Source organism: Rhopilema esculentum, chromosome 5 (genome assembly GCF_057945365.1).
Source record: "Rhopilema esculentum isolate cy_ngs chromosome 5, ASM5794536v1, whole genome shotgun sequence".
NCBI classification, from domain to species: Eukaryota; Metazoa; Cnidaria; class Scyphozoa; order Rhizostomeae; family Rhizostomatidae; genus Rhopilema; species Rhopilema esculentum.
The window spans coordinates 6,797,295-6,812,828 of NC_142819.1; the positions used below are offsets into that span (position 1 = coordinate 6,797,295).

General features: G+C 35.9%; 2 protein-coding genes across 4 annotated transcripts in view; one reads left to right on the forward strand and one right to left on the reverse strand.

Annotated features, from left to right (window-relative positions):
• The window catches only part of LOC135689703 (kynureninase), a 122,705-nt gene that overhangs the window by 52,728 nt on the left and 54,443 nt on the right, over nt 1-15,534 (reverse strand). For all 3 annotated transcript variants that reach the window (XM_089108614.1, XM_089108613.1, XM_089108616.1), the window contains one exon: nt 1,795-1,839. In XM_089108614.1, the coding sequence (XP_088964740.1) occupies nt 1,795-1,839 (45 nt within the window). The remainder of the gene's footprint in view (nt 1-1,794; nt 1,840-15,534) is intronic.
• The window catches only part of LOC135689704 (tyramine receptor Ser-2-like), a 30,815-nt gene continuing 19,965 nt past the window's right edge, over nt 4,685-15,534 (forward strand). The window contains exon 1 of the mRNA XM_089108617.1: nt 4,685-5,406. The gene's annotated coding sequence lies outside the window, so the exon portion shown is untranslated. The remainder of the gene's footprint in view (nt 5,407-15,534) is intronic.

Here is a 15,534-nt window from a genome sequence, read left to right on the forward strand (position 1 = left end):
GTTAATTATTAATAAATGACGATAAATTTGACCAATTTACTGCTAAACATTCAAGCCATCGTACATTTGTCGTAATTTCTTTATTTATTATTCTGGTTTACCCTCGCAATTCTTTTTAAAATGTTTGTGTGAGCAAGGCAAGCAAATCCGTTAATCACATGAGTTTATTTATATCCTTGATTTTCAGTGAAAAACAAAATTGGGTGAACCCAACTATTCAAGCCTAATCCAGTTTTCAAAGCGTGAGTGTTTCCTTCTATTCATTTCATGGCCATAACTACATCGTCAAAGACTTATGAGACTAGGCGGTGAAGAGGGAATGGTCGCCCGATGGGAAAATAGTAAAACCAGTGACCAGTTCTACTAAAGACGAGAATTATAAACAGGGCTGGTGCTGCAAGCTTCGAGGTAGCTGCTGCGAGGTAACTGCTGCGAGGGAGCTGCTGCGAGGGAGCTGCTGCGAGGGAGCTGCTGCGAGGGAGCTGTACAGTGATGAATAAACTTTAAAATAGGATGAAGTACCCCTCAATGCAAGTGAAAGAGTTGGTCTTGGATGCAGGTGCATCCCAGAACCTTTTGCCAGTCCGCCACTGTATTGCCAACATTCTTTAAAGTGCGTCAGTTTACTTTTTTATGTTAAAACTAAAGTCACAAAAACAGACTCTGTCCTTGCTATTTGTTATAAAAGACGACTGACGAAGTCAAATTTCAGCCATTTGCGCCAGAACATTTTGTTGAAAGTGTCTCGTTTCCTTTGAGACATTAATTCTCACACAGAGAGCAGTTTTCATGACGTATATTAACTCGATAAAATAAAAAAAAACTACTTATTATGTACGAAGAATGAGAACATCAATTAGATCTTGATAAAGAAATAAGCAAGGTCCACATGTGTAAAGCTGCATTTACACGAGCAAGTTTTCCTTGACAAATTTTCTTTGAGAAGTTTATTTTGCTCGTGTAGATTGGGGTAGATTGAGGAAAAATGGCAATTTTTTACTTGACAAGTGTACTTGTTTAAAGCTGGCGTGCCAGTTTTTTAGCAAGTGCACTTGACAAGTAGAAAATTGTCATATGCAAAACTTGCCCGTTTAGATGTCTTGACAAGTAAACTTGATAAGTTTGACTCAATTCCAGACCCTTCTTTCCGCGGAAGTAATTGCTTGCTCTTAGCTGTCATGGCCGCCACAAGGTTAATCTGGACCGATCGAGAAACGTCAATGCTTTTGGAAGCTCTGAAAAGCCGTAAAAGCCTTTGAAATACAAAAGCAGACAGTTACCAAAATAGGTACAGCAATGACATATTGTTGCCTGTCAAGATTTCTAATGAAAATTTTCGAAGACTCCAAATCCAAAATTTTGACCGTTGGACTTCCTGAAAATTTTTTTGAAAACTGCCTAGATCTGCAAGTTTTCCAATCAAGTTGCCTGCTAATCCTTTGATCTGCCTGCGATGATGGCTCGCTCAAGTCTGAACCCACCACTTTCGCTGTCTTTTTTCCTTAGATTTATAGTATATTAGTAGGGCTGCAGCTGTCCAACACACGAATGAAAGTTTCTTCTTCGTTAAAGGAGCCATTTTTGATAGAAAATTCGAAGCGAAAAACGAGCCCTGTCAGAAAACCGTAGCTAAACTATAAACTCCGCTTGCCATAACACAAAGTTTTTTATCTCTCTACACGAAATGTGTGGAAATTGTCTAACAAAAGTTGTTTATAATCTACAAGGGCAAAGAAACTTGTCAAGGAAAACTGCCAAGCTTTGCTCGTGCAAATGCGGCTTTAGTTAGCATACCTTTGACAAGCCACCTGCCTTGAGCAGCTGCTCCAAAATCTTGCTCTAGAAAAAAAACACAAAGTAATGCTTAGAGTTCTCGAACACACTGTTACAGGGTCAAAATCGTATCAAAACTAACTGCTACTGATAAAATATGTTAAATACAATGGCCATTATGTTACCTAACACCCACCGGTGCAAAGTGAGAAGCAACCATCTCGCATAAAAGTGTCATTCCTGATGTTTTGGAAAAAATCTCAAACTTTCTCTGAAGTTAAATGGTGTATTTTTCTCTTTTTTCAAAAGAAACCTCAAATTATCTGTTTTCAGAGGGACTTTTCTTCAAAGAGCTGATGCGATAATAATAATAATATAATAATAAATAATTTGTTTAAAGTTGGCGTACTAAATGAACGGCTGATAGCTATAAAGAAGCTAATTAAGGCCAACTATCTATAAAGAGTTAGTATGAAATAAAAATATATGATACAATATTAAAAAGGTTTAAGGTATAATGTTCTAAATAAAACCTAACCCAGCAATAAATTTTGCTTGATTGTGCTTGATTTGATTTTTATGACACTCCGCATGATTACCTACAATCAACTTTTAATCGTAGTTTAACGTGCTCAAAAAGCAAGGCACGGGACACATTGCCCAAAAAGGGCGTGTACAAATGCTGTCAAAGGCACGAACAACATGCTCAAAACTCCAACAATTCCTGTAACATTTAATAATGTTTTTTTAAAAAGCCAGCTCCTCTATTTCTTTCTACAAACATCCCTATATCTATATAAAATATCTATAAAAATCAAATATTTCCAAAAAATTATTGCTTATTTCGCCTAAAATAAAGACATTAAGTACGAATCCTTGAGTATAACAAACGTAATTTTAACAAGGAACTCAAATCTGCTAAAGAATGGTTATTTTGTTGTACGTCATCACTATAAAAATCAGACTGTGTTTAACTTGTACATGACATGACGTTTCATCTGACTGTATCATCAAAACAGATAAAATGCATTGGGAAAAAAACAGAAATTATTATTTGTCATTGTTTATAATAATGTTCAAGCTTCTATTAGACAAACATCATGGACTAGATAAATCATATCTATCCTACATTTTAGCCACAAAAGCACCCCTACGATTTCTTCTCTCTGCTTTTTAAAATCTAAAATCTTCTCAGAATGCTGATATGTTCTTCCAAATGTTGTTACTTCTTATTAAAATTTAGCCATTGAATTTTCTCTATCTTGTCTTCACAGTTCATTTGTTGAGTAAGTTCACCAAAACATGGGTAAACATTGGGTAAACTCGAAAATTAAACCAAAACATGGTGAACTTACTCGACATAATGAATATTTTTAGCCTTAGATAAGGCTTGAATTCAGGTTGAATCATGTTGAAAAATTTTGAATTTTGAAAAATTCAACATTTTGAACAAATGCCTGTTACATAGTAATTTAGAATAAGACAATATAAATCTTCTTCAAGCAGAGCCACTTGACAAACAAAGTGAATAATTGTAACCAGGCTAGAATTAAGGTACTGAATCTTAATCTGAGATCAAAGTATTCGAGCACTGAAGTTTGGAGGAATTGATGCAAAACAAGGCAGTAGATTTAATAGGTCGGGGATGTGTTAATACGTGCACATTTTGATAATAAACTAAGTATTGTGTCAAAGTGATATGTGTTGTCTCAAATAGGCTCTCAAGGTCAGTGGCCTTCTATCAGATTTTAATAGTCTTTAAAAATGAAATCAAGGCTTATCCACCAGTATAATAAAAGTTTAAAAGAATGAAACTGGTCTTTCGACAAACGTGTTTTTAATTCTAAACCAATACGAGAAAGACTTTGGGATTTATCTGTCTTTTTTGGTACGGGGGATGGTGGATGCAAAGTAAAATAAATCGCCCAGAAAGCTATGAAACATTAACCCTAAATCCGAGGGCTTACTCTTGCCCACATTTGCATAAAGTCGTAACATGAATTTTTCTTGGTGGATTAAATCCAAATACCGTGACCACATACAAGTTACTACAGGCAGTGCTGAAATGATATTCAGGCAAATTTCCTATAACTTAATAGAGCATCCATTTTATGTATGGCTGTTTTACTGTATTAATAGTTGGTTTACTGAAATAGTTTGCATACTGCATTTGAATGAAAAACAATAACTTATAGTAATTAAAAAGACTTTAAACAAGTTTTTTTATTTGCCATAATGCAATCAAAACGACAACCTTTTTCTCCAAACAGGACGGATTCTAACTGTGCTGTGTCGTCTCGTCTTTTTATCTTAATAATCAGAGGGGGGAAATTATCTGGAGATAATGATGAGAAAAAGATCAACTAGCTGATTACATTAAAGAATAACCACAAGAGGCTCATTAATATTGTGTTAAGCAGGTGCAATCTTAAACAAGGAGGGAAAATTACCTGAGAAGTATATAGCAAGACAGATAGACATATTCGTAAACAGAATAGAATAGCAAATTAGAGCGATAGACTAGATTTCACATTATTCCTATGAAAACAGTTGCTTGATGATCTCAGTAAGTATGAAACCCAGAACAACCGAGCATTGTTCATTTCTATAAACCAAGGAGTGTACAGCTCTGACCATATAGTATCGAGCACTATATGACTTAATGTATAAACAATTATTTTCATTATCTTGAAAGAAAGGCGTTTTTTGGTAAAAGTGCTCATAAAATTAGTATGAGACAACATTTCAGATGACGATAATACGCATCTATAATTCTAAATGAAAGAAAGGCAACAAGAACGGTGACCAGTGGCTTTAGGCCTATATTTTGACTGGCCGTAATGCAAAGTGAAAAGAAACGATTAAGTGAAGTAGACATAACCTGACGCGAAAAAGGTCAAAGCAAAAGCAGGTGAGGTTGTTAGGAAAAACTCAAAGCAGAGATAATCTTGCATGAAAGTGCAAAAAATTGCAGGAAATCTGCTTTTTAAGTTCATCTGCAAGACATTTGCAAGGGCACTAAATAAGCATTGTCTGTTGGCTTATCTCTAAGACCTTGAAAAATCAGGCTTATTTTTAGCCTCGATTAGGTGATGGACTGGTTGGAAAATAAAATGGGTGTTAGCGTCTTTTAGTTACTTGATTACATTGTATATAGACTCAGGCCTAATTTAACAGTGTCTCTACCTGCTGAAGGACGGGAAAATGAGCTGCAAGTCTACTTAAATTAAACCAAATGCAATTGGCTATCAAAGATACCTCCCATAGGATTAAGGGTTTTCTATGAGTCCATTAACATGTTTTGAGGTTGTGCTCTTCAAGAAAGCTTGCATTGAAGCCGCTGACTTGAAACGGCCCATCAATTATGCAGTATTATTTTTCCAGCGTGACCTACCGCTGGCTGAAACCAAGAACTTCCATCATTATTGTACCCCCTGAACACACGAGCAACAATGAGGTCGAGATTCAACATTTAAAGCAAAGAAGCAATGCTTTCGTAGAGTATCAAGAGAGAAAGTTGACACACGGTACTACTGAGTCTTTCAAATAGGATTTTCTACGACAGATGCTAACCACGTCTTTTGATCAAGACAAGGCGAACTAACGAAACTCTGCGTTGAACGTCACTACAAGGTAGGTTTAAAGCTTTTTAATCGCTGAAGTAAGAATATTTTAGCAGATTTCCTGCATTATAAAGTATAAATAAAAATGCGATATTTCGCAACGATAGCGCGAGCCTCGCAGAGCATGGGAGTATCTCACAATCATTGAAAAATTGAAAATCTGAACCATGGAGATCAAGAAAACGACCATATGTCGAAGGACCATATGCTATTTTCCTAATACCTTAAGGCTGTTGGTTTTCCTGGTTTTCCTGGTTTTCCTGGTTTTCCTAATACCAATACAGCATGACAAGGAAAACGAAATAATATTGCATTCATGTTGATCGCCTTTCCATGTCATTATTTTTTCTTTTCAAGTTAATGATGGTGGTATATCGCTTCTTTGAAAATCTGCTAGCGTCATATCTTATGTTAAAAATCCTTTAAAATTTGCAATCACGGATTCATGCCAGGAACTTTTTTAGCGAAGCAAATTCAAAACTGATTATTTTCACAGAATTGTTTCCCCTTATATCAATGTACATGCATCCTTACTTTATTTGAACATAAATCTTTGCCAAGCAAACGGTGGTTGCAACAGCAAGCGCATGATATCAAAGCGATTGGCAACACAATGGCGGATGACAGCGCTACATATTTTCCACGAGACGACTTTGTATCCCAGCCATGAATCTATTAGCTGCCATCATCTCAAATGCTCGAAATTTTGAATATGATGAGGTCTCGTATTAATCTCATTAAAATTTTGAGATAAATGCGCAACAAAACCTGCAAATCAAATACATAGTAAACAACAGCCGGACATATTTGAAATCTCAAGAAGACTGCTCTGTTATTCAGTAATAAATATTGCTTATGATAAAATGGCTAACGAACAGAATACCCGATTATAAAGTGTGATGATTAGCGACTTGAATCGATTCAGTGTAATTATCAACTGTCAGTGGTCAAAAAAGTCAGACAGAAGGCAAACTCGCTCTATGCATGTAGTCGCACCTGTTACAGCAATGACCAGAACAGCACGAGGTCTTAATAATATTGTATTCAGATAAGCTATGAAAGTGTGTTTTATAAATGTTGCAATGGAATTTTCGCCATCTGTTTAGACAAATAATCCTGCCACTTAGTCTCCGTAAATCTCAAAGCATTGACTTTTCAACTTTTCACCATTACATAAATTTGTACAGAAGTGCCTTGTTCACTTAAAAAGATTAAATTGTAACTTTATCATCGAAGGTGACAAAAGCTCGGGTAAAAATGGCAGATCCTGACCATCTTTTTATTTGAATCAGTTTTGAGCCTAAATACTTTTATAAACTATATAATGATCAATAGAGAAATGTGATAGCAGATGAAATATGTATGACACAGTAGCTGATGTAATCCAACACGAGCGCAGTACGCGAGTAGCGTTATTCTATTGGAGCTATGCAGAATCAACTGCAAAATAATCATTTTAGCCAGTAAAAAATGGCGCAAGAACCAGCCAAAAGAGCATCTTTTCCAATCAAGTTATGTCCGATTCACGCCATAGCTAAATGAAAATTTTCAGTTACCTTTTGGTCAAAAAATAACGTTTGATACTCTCAAAATGAAAGGTCCTTTTGTATGATGCGCAATTTCTCAATTTGCCGGTACCATTTTGAATTAACGGCCGAGATTATCTACCACAAAGCGAAAAACTGAGTGTGGGGTCTTTCATGCGGGTCAATGACGTCACTGAAGACCATATCCTCCGAATTGATAATGAAACAGGTTCACTCCCTGTCACATGTCACGCATGCGCCATTAGTTAATAGTCACATGACATTACGCTATGTATATTGTAATGATTCAATAAAGAGTTGAGTTGATTTGATTCGTGAAACAAGGTTACGTAAGAGTGCAGATTCTCTTTCCGATCAGGTATATTTAGCATTACTGTGCCATGAAAGGTTTTCCGCACCCCCGTCAATTTCCTGTCAACTGCCTCCTCCAGGAAAAATGGTTTGATGCGTGTTCCCCTGAAACTGTATTATCCCAACTTCTAAAGAACAATGCGCAAGGTGCAACGATTTTTATCTTGTTTGTTACGAATTTGGGCCTCAGAATCGCTTGTTAGCAGGTGCTTGAAAGATTTTATATTCAAATAATCACTCTCTTTCAGCTACACTGCATATTTGGCTCGGGATAAGCCTTGTATCTCCTGAAGCACTGCTTCGAACCCTGGTTTCGAGACCCCCTTGTGCAATTCCTACGTCTAAATTTTTTTCAGTACACATCAAAGAGAAATTTTTCAGATTTGATTTCTTGGTAGTGGCAATGGTGTTGATCATGGCTGTAGGGGGGAGTGGTGGTGATGGTCGTCGCGATATGGTTTTTATGAATGAAATGGCGCTTGTTTGTGGTGATGGTAGTGCCAATGGCGATGATGGTGGTTTTTCTTCCTGGCAGACGTGGTGGTGATAGACATGGTGCTGGTGGTAGTGATTTTTGGCAAAGGGCCAAAATATCTGCGGGCCAAAAACATCTGCGGGGCCCTTGTTATCTTGGGGTGGTGGTAATGGTGAGGGTGATTATTGTGACGGTAACTGTTTTTGGCAAATGTTGTGCTGATTTTATTTGCAATCGTGTTGGTGTTAACGGTGTTAATGATGGTGGTGATTGTTTATGGCAATCGTGGCGGCCATGGTGGTTGTGATAATGATGATTATGGTGGTAGTGGTAGTGATAATGGATGACTGCAATGGCACGAATTACATTAGCTACTTTCCAGCGGAAAAAAGGTCGTGCCGCGAAAAGTAGGATCACTTTCAACTTTTCGCTAGTCGACATTTTCCCGCCGCAACAATTTCAATTAGCCAATTGGATTGCAGGAAATTTGTCCGCTTCAACATTATCCGCCTAGTGGAAATTGGGCCTAACAGCCTTGTACCTGGATATCTATCCAAGCTATTTACAACCAGCACGACTAAGACTAAGAAACATTGACTCTGTCTTACCTGTTCTTCAATTCAAAACATCAGACTGACAGAGATCTATTTCATTTCGAGAAATGGAATGGTTAAACAGTGAAATGAAATGGTGGTTGTGATGGCGGTGGCAATGGTCAAAGTGATGGCGGTGGCAATGAAGCTGGCAATGGTAGAATTGACGGTGATGGATCCGTGGTGGTGGTTTTGGCTATTGTTGTTAACTATTCATGGGAGCTTGTTGGGGCTATTGTGATGAAGCTGGTGATGACGTCGCTTATGGCATGCACAATAACAGTATAGAGTGCAGTGTAGATGATGGCGCTAAAGATGGTAGCTTGTAATTCACAAAACACAAAGTGCTCTATTTTTCCATATCTATTAAGTCGTTTTGATCGAATGTTGATGCTACTCATGTGCACTCGCTTTTACAAAAAGACTGCGATCATGTGCAATCAATGTATTTATAGTGAATATAGTTCGAATATTAATTAATGAAATATAAATCTACTCATAGTGTGTCTAATTAAAAGCTCTTGCGCAACAGGCATGCTTTGCGGCAGCTATCTTCAGAAATTGATTATGTTTTGAATTTTCATGCAGTTGGATCATTGAGTTGGATATTAGGCCGGTTTTGAAAATACAGTTGCAACGCATGCCGGTTGCACAAGAGCCTTTAAAGAACAATTAAATAGAGAAAATCCAGAGAACCACACCACATCCACATGTATCAGTTCATTATCATGGCCAAATATAATTTTTATTAAAAAGCGGTGATCCAAGATTTGAATATACATGATTTTTTAAATGTTTATCTAAGAACAATGCCACTAACAAGGTTAACGGTGGGTGTATAGTTGCCACGAAAATCCACAAATTGATTATAATACTGAAAATAAACTGTATTTAAGTGTATAATCCTATAAACCAACACTCAAGTAATTATTGGCCACGGTCACATCAATATTACATAAAGCAAAAATTCATTTATCATTCAAGTTTATATAACTGATTTATGAAAACAACAATTTCTTAGACGACCTTATTTAAAGCAGATCCAACAGAGAAGGTTTTGACTTAAATTTGATAAGAATGTCGTGTAGAATCATAACAAGATTTTGAATAAGTATATGTTGCCAATGGTGCTAAGGCAAAACATTTTGCCCTTTTAAAAAACCGGTTGTATATTCAAATTTGTTTTGTTTATCTTTAATCCCAGACATAATTTTCGTTAAAGATTACTTCTTAGTGGATCGGGGGGAATTGACAATTAACTTCAGCACTGACAATTAAAAATTAAAAGCCTGGATTCAAATCTCGTGTCAAATTGGAATACAGACAAAACCTTTATAGTCTTTGCCAATCATTATATCCACAACTCCGAGGAAATCTTTAAAAGTTTCTAAAAATTGAAGAGCAATTAGTAATATTAAAATTTTATCCGAAAAATTTCTGCAGTTATGTGCATGCACTATACAACAAATTCTATGGTTATCGAATCAAGATCGTCAAAGTACTGGGTAGTCATTCAACTTGTTGGGTTGGTATTTATATGAAAAAATACAACATAAAAACAATATATGATGAAGAAATCTTCTTATGAATGAATGATGAGTGAGACAGAGCTGCGGCCCAGCCTTGTTATTGATAGCTATTACCATCTTTGAAAAAATAAGTGTAAATAGTAACAGGCTATCATGGTATTCTATTTGCAAAAATATGACAATTTTTGCACGCAAATAGTTTTTAATGCGGTTGCTACTTTTGTTGTTGTTGTTGCTGTTGTTGTCGCTGTTACGGTAGCGCTTTAAAAAGGACCATTTTATACCAGGGTTGCCATTTGGCCGTTTTAACGACCAAATTTCTCAGTTCTGACCGTTTTTCAAAGCTGTTAGCCGTCAAAAATTGATTTGGCCGAAAAAGCAATTGTTGGCCGAATTTTGGTCGCATAATGAAAGCCACAAAAATAAAAATAAAACTAAAACATTAGCACAGACAATATTCAACATTTCGTTATTGCAAATATTGCAAATAACGAAGCAAGAAAAAAAGTAAAAGATAACAGAAAATTAAAATTGAAAGCAAGTTAGAGCTTTTGTGACAAACAAAGCCAATTTTTGATTGATTACACTGTTACTCCATAGAATTAGCCAAAATGTAGCTTTTTCGTATGTTTTGTTTGGCTAGCCGAATTTGGCCGCCAAGTGTAAAATAATTGGCCGCCAACCATTCCAAGCATCTGGCAACTCTGTTTTATACAATATGGGTCACCGCCAAACAAACTGCAAATCGTGCTACATTCATTTGAGTACGGTATTGTGCGAGCAAGGCCTTCATGAAGATTTGGAATTTTTTCATCATAGCGGCATATAACAGAATTGATTTTTAATGCCTGCTGCATTGTTCAGTTCAGGAAACGAAAATTTGTTCTTACTCACTTTATCATTTAACTAAAGGATACCGTTGCTACCTACTTCAAATCTTGTAAGACGAATTTAGCTGATTTTCTTATATTCAAAGGCATTTGATTGCATTTTATTAGGCAATGTGTTCAAAAATCAAAATTTTTAAAAACTGATTTTTTGACGTTTCACTTAATAAATCTATCGCGTGTGCAAATCAAATAGCGCGCTGAGACAGTTGAATGCAAGGTATAAACCTCTGCAGCAGTATTTTGCTGGGCATTTGGTAAGATTACTATGCAGCAGAACTTAAGCATGTTTAGCAAACATCTGTTTAGAATCCATGAAAATTATAAGCAGCTTAAATCCATCGTCAATTTTTGCGATGTTATCTCAATGCAAAGAAGTAGTTTAAAGCTAAAAAAACAACTTTGATTTTGAATTGATAAGAAATTATCTGGCTCGTGTTGAAAGACTATAATGCAAGTTGTGAATAAATGTTAATCATCTTAGCATTATTAGGATTTGTTTTGCCTATCATAATCCGCAAAGATTATATTCTGGCAAAGTTGCTCGCTATGCACATGCACAAAAGGAGTAAGCTATGCAGAGAAGAAAAGCAAGGGCTTTACAGCTCAGCCTTGTGGAACAGATGGTGATTTTTAAAGAATTTAGCCATTTAAATATCAGGCTTGAAGAGCCAACTCATTAATTCTATCATATTAAGATTTCAGGAATGCTAAGCACGGCTCAAACGACTAAACAGTGACTATACTAAAACAACGTGAGCTCTAGTTGTTTTTTCATCTAAAAAACAGTTTGATAACACTATGCATTTATGTCTAGACGGATGAAATGATTCTAGCATCGTTTTTGATAGTATAAAATCACCAATTTCAACTTGCAAACTACACTATGATTTTAGGCCAAGACTGTCACTGCAATAAGCTATTATCTGTCGATAAGAGAGGTATTGCCGACCAAGCAACCTTTGAAAGATTGCGATGTATTCATAACTTTTATCAAAGTTTATTATTTGTTTAATCGATTTCATGTAGTCTTCTGATGTTCAACAGATAGGTAATCAAAATGCTATAACAACAGGCATTTTGTTTCTATGACGATGCAAAGTCAAATATTTGATCTCCGATTCTCATACCGGTTAGATTATCAAAAATGAATTTAGACAGGGAAATTTTGTGAGCAATCTAGCAAACAGGTAGCCTGCGTGCAAATTTCACTTTCCGTTGCGAAGGAGAGTCAGAACGGAACTTTACTTTCCGTTGCGAATGAGAGCCAGGACGGGAAGAGATACTGAAGAAATAAAAGGATGATGAAGAAATCATCAGTCTCCTGAAAAATCTTGGAGATGGCGCGGAGCCGGTGATTACGGTGCACTTTTGGCTTCCTTTTTGTGTAAGCTTTTGATAGATATTCTTATAGTTTTCGCTAAAGTTTATCTTGACTTGGCATTAATGAAAGCGGTCTCTACTCAGTTGTTAACTGCTTCAATTCTGTTGCTATAACCTAGTGAATGCGTCTACTTAACATCCTAGCTTCGTTCATCACTACCGAGATTTCCAAAAGAAACAAAACACGAGTTTGACCATATTTTGCATCAAGCAAAAAACATTTTCTTCAATTGAAATGATTGTGGCGTCAAAAGATGCAACAAATATAAATTTTTCTTATCGAAAATAGTTCAATTGTCTCCGCAAAGTAATCCTGAGCCATTTTGACTTAGTACTTCTGAAAACAATGAGAAATAAGCGAGAAAAGATATGGAATGAGAAATAGACGTCATTTTTGCAATGATTTAAGAGGTCATATCTTTTGACAGGTTTGTTTTACAACATAGGTTTCTTGTCATCTTTTGTTCATTTTTTAATGTTCTTTCGAAAAATACCATTGGTTTTAAGGTTAGATGAAAAAACATTTTGATGACCGGGAACAATGAAATGATTGATCACGTGACAACTGGACCCCTACCTTTAGGGCCCCTGACGGATTTTTGAGTCAAAGACCCACTAGGATCACATATCAAAAGAAAAAATCTTGGTTACCCGGTTTACTAGATTGCTTACGTAATTTCCCTTTCTGGCAAATACGCTGTTATATAGATTAGCTATACCGTTGTGTTGCTAATAGAAGATACCATCACAAGAGGATCATATGTTATGAATTTTTCGATGGCAAAAAATTCCCAAAAGCATTTTCAAAAAAAAAGAGTCAATAACCACAATAATGAGAAAGACACAACAACAATGATGGCAACAACAACTCAAACGACGACGAAGATGACGCTAGCCAGTACATTGTTTCAACCTAAACGCTAGCAAATTCATTGCTTAATTTTAAACAAAATAACATTCATGCCATTCTATTATGTCAATGTCAAGCTGTTTCTCACAATTCAGAATCAATACGCTATACTATTATCATGCAAAAATAATAAAAGCAAATCTTGTCTTTTTATGCATCAGCAAATCTATTTCAATATATGAAGCAGGTCACACTGTAACAATCAAATAGTTTCACGATTTCACAGGTTTAAAATATAGAAAAGTCTTACATGATTCAATTTTCACTGATCGAAGGGAATTTTGCAACGAAGAGACTGCAATGAAGGGAATTTTGAGTCAAAAACCGGTTTGTTCAACAAAAAGTAAAAGCAGTGCAGTACCAACCGCATGTAATCCCACCAAACAAAGTGTTAAATATTGCTCTGTGCTTTATAGATTATTCCTACCTGTCACGTGACTGACTTATTGCCGCCATGATGGCTCACAACCTAGTCTTGGATACACATAGCAACGTGATATTTATTTATACCATATGGATTTTGAAATGGACAGTTATCTTCGCCGATTTCGAAACATTCTATATCTAGAATCGTTTGCATATGTACCTAACCAACTTGTCTGCTTTGCCTTCGTATATTAGGAACAGATTTTAAAAACTTTCAAGTACCGTCTTCTAACAGCCTTTCCGATTAGGCGCATTGATGCCTAGGAGAAGTAACTAGGCCTCAGTTAGATCAATCACAATGGTTAAGTTCTGTGGAATAACTGAATGTGCCAACAGATTTGGAATGGACAATAGGTCTTTTTCAGGCTACCAAGAGCTTTCATGCATCTTGGTAAAAGTACTTAACACTGTAAGCTCTCAACCCAATGAGCAGACACGTACCTGTTCAAGCAAACTGTTCGGAATTCACAGTTAAAAGTAAAAGAAAACACAGTAGGGTATCAAAAGTATTGCACCACCTTGTTCAAAATTGTAGCACTTTTCGTGAACTTGTTGGCAATACAAATCATTTGAATGCAAGAATTGGGTGAAATAGGCGTATTTTTTAGCAAATTTCGGCGGGAAAAAATTGCAAATTTTGCTGGCGCCATAGAAAACTTAGTTAGAAATGTTTAAATTACGCAAAGACATTTTTGTTTGCGAAAATTTAGACCATGCCTAAGGAAGCAAAATTGTTGAATGAGAGGCAGGTCGCTATAAAATATTTACCCTAGTGTATGAATGAGTTATGGGGCCAGAAAGCAGTATCATTATTAGTAATGGTACTATTACCGTGTAAGTGTGTTTCTAATAATGGTTTTTCAAATCGATAAAGGCATGTGGTTGCCTTAGAATGAAAAAAGGTTGTTGCTTTGAATCTTTTTGGGGCAGAATTAATCAATTTCTAAATATAATGAATAGGGGTCACGCTTCATAGCTGTATGTAATAGTGAATGGAAATTATTTTGTATGAGATGGGTAAACGTGGACTTAGATGGTTTTAATAAGAAATCCTCTCACAGTATGCTATGAATAATGAATATTGCAACGTGCGAGTGTACATCCATGTATGCAATAGCTCATAGTTTAGTAGGGGGTATCATGTTTGCTTCGTTTTATAGCTGTAATCAAGGAATGTTTCTGTTGCATATTTCGCAATATGATGCGCCAATCAGTAAAATATACTTTTGGCTGTAATAGTTTGATTGTTGCATTAACTAGGTTGAATTAATTATTGATTCATATTGTTCTGGACACGCGCAGCAGCAAAATGAGAAGAAATTTTCAGCGGTTTCCCCTCATGTTTCCGTTTTCATAAAAAGTGTCTATGAAATGAAGAAAAAGGAAAGAATATGAACTGGATCAATTCAAAAAATATTTTTCTAGAATTTAAGTTTATGCAAATTTTTTACTTTCCCATCCATCGATCGTGTTTTTATGATGCTGACTGGAGGGCCTAACCCAAGTTTTAGCAAAAAAACTTCGTTCTACAACCGCTTCTGTGCAGAAAAATGGCTGTTTGTGGCTTTGGGTGAAAAAAAATTAAGATACTACCAAATGGTTTTGTGACGCTTCATCTTCAATGGGCATTTTGCAAACAAAAAGGAAGCAACGTCGTAAAAAGGATTTCGAGTGCAAACTGAAAAAACGAAATACTGCATGCATTGCAAACATGCTATATTAACAAAACTAATAGCAATAAAATTTAACGACTGTTAGTTTTTATGTGTTTACTAAGAGATTATTTCATGCCAGCCGTTTTCTGCGATAAACCATTTTACTCAAAACATAACATTCTATCTAGGCTACATGCAGGCCACCTTTTTGGAAACCTGGACGGTAAACCTATTTATAGATTAAACATTTACATTGGTCTACAATTCAAATTTTAAAGCGAAGTTTGATTTTTCAGTGATCTCACTTTGTCGGCGCTCTCAGCCAAAAATGATGTTGCGTCGAGTAAAACGACACGAAACGAAAAAAGATGAAATAATAGAT